This window comes from Furipterus horrens, unplaced genomic scaffold (assembly GCF_987537825.1).
Source record: "Furipterus horrens unplaced genomic scaffold, mFurHor1.1.pri manual_scaffold_2, whole genome shotgun sequence".
In the NCBI taxonomy this organism is placed as follows: Eukaryota; Metazoa; Chordata; class Mammalia; order Chiroptera; family Furipteridae; genus Furipterus; species Furipterus horrens.
This window is the reverse complement of record NW_028327172.1, coordinates 10,610,338-10,613,035: the sequence shown is the minus strand read 5'-3', so window position 1 is coordinate 10,613,035 and position 2,698 is coordinate 10,610,338. Positions and strand designations below refer to the sequence as shown.

At 40.5% G+C, this 2,698-nt stretch overlaps 1 protein-coding gene across 1 annotated transcript; it reads left to right on the top strand.

The window, feature by feature from the left end:
• The first annotated feature begins 1,475 nt into the window (after positions 1-1,475).
• On the top strand, positions 1,476-2,435 carry LOC150017816 (olfactory receptor 8U1). The gene has a single exon (XM_090267540.1). It carries the CDS (start codon positions 1,476-1,478, stop codon positions 2,433-2,435), a length of 960 nt encoding a protein of 319 aa, XP_090123666.1.
• Positions 2,436-2,698: the final 263 nt, after the last annotated feature.

Here is a 2,698-nt window from a genome sequence, read left to right as displayed (position 1 = left end):
AATTCTGGCTTCCTTCCTTTCTCTGTTGGTTTCCTGTGGATTATTCTTTATTTCACTTAGTGTAACCTTCATTTCTTCCTTTATTTTCTTGCCATCCTCAAGGAGTTCTCTGAGCATCCTGATAACCAGTGTTTTAAACTCTGCATCTGGCTATCTCTATTTTGCTTCATTCTCTTTCTGGAGTTTTCATCTGTTCTATCATCTGGGCCATATTTCTTTGTCACCTCAATGTGGCATCCTCCCTGTGTCTGTTTCTGTGTTTTAGGTAGAGCTGACTTGACTCCGTATCATGGCACACTTGTTACATTGTAAGGGGCAGAGCCTTTGGCATGTGCCATGGCAGGGTGACCCATTTCACCACTTTGTGGCACTGTATGTGGGGGATCAGAGAGGGAACAATGCCACTTGTTCAGCATTCGCACCTTTTTTAGTCACTTCACCCACTTGCCATATGCAACTGGCACCCCTCTAGCTGTTGCCCTGGTGATGGTTCCCAGAGTGGGTGGGTTTGTGTATGTTCTAGGACTGTGGGGGCCCTCTACACAGACTCTCCAAAGAGATGGGCAGTTTCTTCCACTGTCCCAGCCCCTACTGGTTTTCACAGATAGAAGCTGTGAGGTTTTATTTTCCTGGCACTGGAAACTTGGGCTGCATGATCTGGCCAGGGGCTGGGGTCACTTCCCAGGTGTCTTTCCAGGCTTTTATATGCCACAAGTGAATGAGGGGTTGCCTGTTCCACCTGCTACTGCTGTTGCCTTGTCACCACCACACCATGTCCTCTCCTCCCTGGCACCGCATCTCTGCCCCTCCTACCCATCTGGATGCATATTTCTTCTTTAAATCCTTGGTTATTGGACTTCCATACAGTTCTATTTTCTGGTAGTCCTTGTTGGTTTTTGTTTGAGATTCGTTTTGATTCTTCTTGTGGTTGTCCTCATTTTTAAAGAATCTTGATCAGTATTATTTGATATAAATAAAATAGAACAGATTGTAGTAGAGCACAGAAGAACATACAAGATAAGTGCTTCTGACAGTATTAGGACAATGCAGAATTGTATCTGCTCAGGTATAGTGGCATCTGTCAAAATGATGTCACTGAAGATTGATTTCCTTTATGCTATTTATGTTGACTTTTTTTTTCAATAAAAGCAATAGCTTAAACATTTTAACAAGGCAGCTTATAGTTCTAAATACCTTAATGAGTAAGGCCTTTGAATAGAAACCAAGGAAATGTGGACTGCTCTACAGCACCCATCTTTGTATATACAATGGATTTGGGAGAAGAAATGTATACCTGTTCCACATATATCTCTGTCTGCTCTCCTTTCTGTTCCCAGATTCCCAGTATAATAACAATCTCTATTAGCAACAAAATATCTTTACAAGATATTAAAGTATAAAAACACCACTTATGGGATTGGGAACTTCAATTTCTCTCTTTTCTCTACTTCCTCATACAGATACCTTGAAGAGATATGACCCAGATCAATTGCACCCAAGTAAAGGAGTTTATACTCATGGGCCTCACAAATCAAAAGGAGTTGAAGATGCCTCTTTTTGTGGTTTTCTTAACTATCTACCTCTTTACAGTTGTAGGCAATCTAGGTTTAACTTTAGTCATTAGAATAGATGCAAGACTCAACACACCAATGTACTTCTTCATTAGCAACCTGGCTTTTGTCGATTTTTGTTATACTTCTGTCATTACACCCAAAATGCTTGGGAACTTCTTATACAAACAAAATGTTATCTCCTTCAATGCATGCGCTACTCAATTAGGCTGTTTCCTGACTTTTATGGTATCTGAGTGTTTGCTACTTGCCTCCATGGCCTATGACCGATACGCAGCCATTTGTAACCCCCTCCTCTATAGGGTTGTAATGTCCCCAGGAACATGCATTCAGCTTGTGGCTATCCCCTACAGCTACAGCTTCCTGATGGCACTGTTTCACACCATGCTCACCTTTCATCTCTGCTACTGCCACTCTAATGTCATCAATCATTTCTATTGTGATGACATGCCTCTCCTCAGGCTAACTTGCTCAGACACTCACTCCAAACAGCTATGGATCTTTGCCTGTGCTGGTATTACATTCATTTCCTCTGTTCTGATAGTCTTTGTCTCCTATGTGTATATTATTTCTGCCATTCTGAGGATCCGCTCAGCTGAGGGAAGATGCAAAGCCTTTTCCACATGTAGCTCCCACATGCTGGCAGTCACCATATTCTATGGGACCCTGATCTTTATGTACTTACAGCCAAGCTCTAACCATTCTCTTGATACAGATAAGATGGCTTCTGTCTTCTACACAGTGATCATTCCTATGCTGAACCCCTTGATCTACAGCCTTCGGAACAAGGAGGTGAAAGACGCCCTGAAGAAAGTCATCATCAATAGAAACCAGGCTTCTGTGTTCCAGAAATTTAAAAAGTAATTTGACTATACAAAAGTGACCTGACCTTTGTGATTTGTTTTTCCTCTATTAATAAAACTAGAAGAGTGTCATTCTTAGTTGGTTCTCAATAAAGATTTGTTCACTGTAAAATGAAATCATTATCTGAATTCTTTGTAACCAAGTTTGACTTAAAATAAATTTATGTGTAGCAAGTATGATAAGAATTTACATTTTGCTATTTCTCAAGTGAAAAATATACATTAAAGTTCCATTATCTCATCTGCTACTTATATAACTAGTTA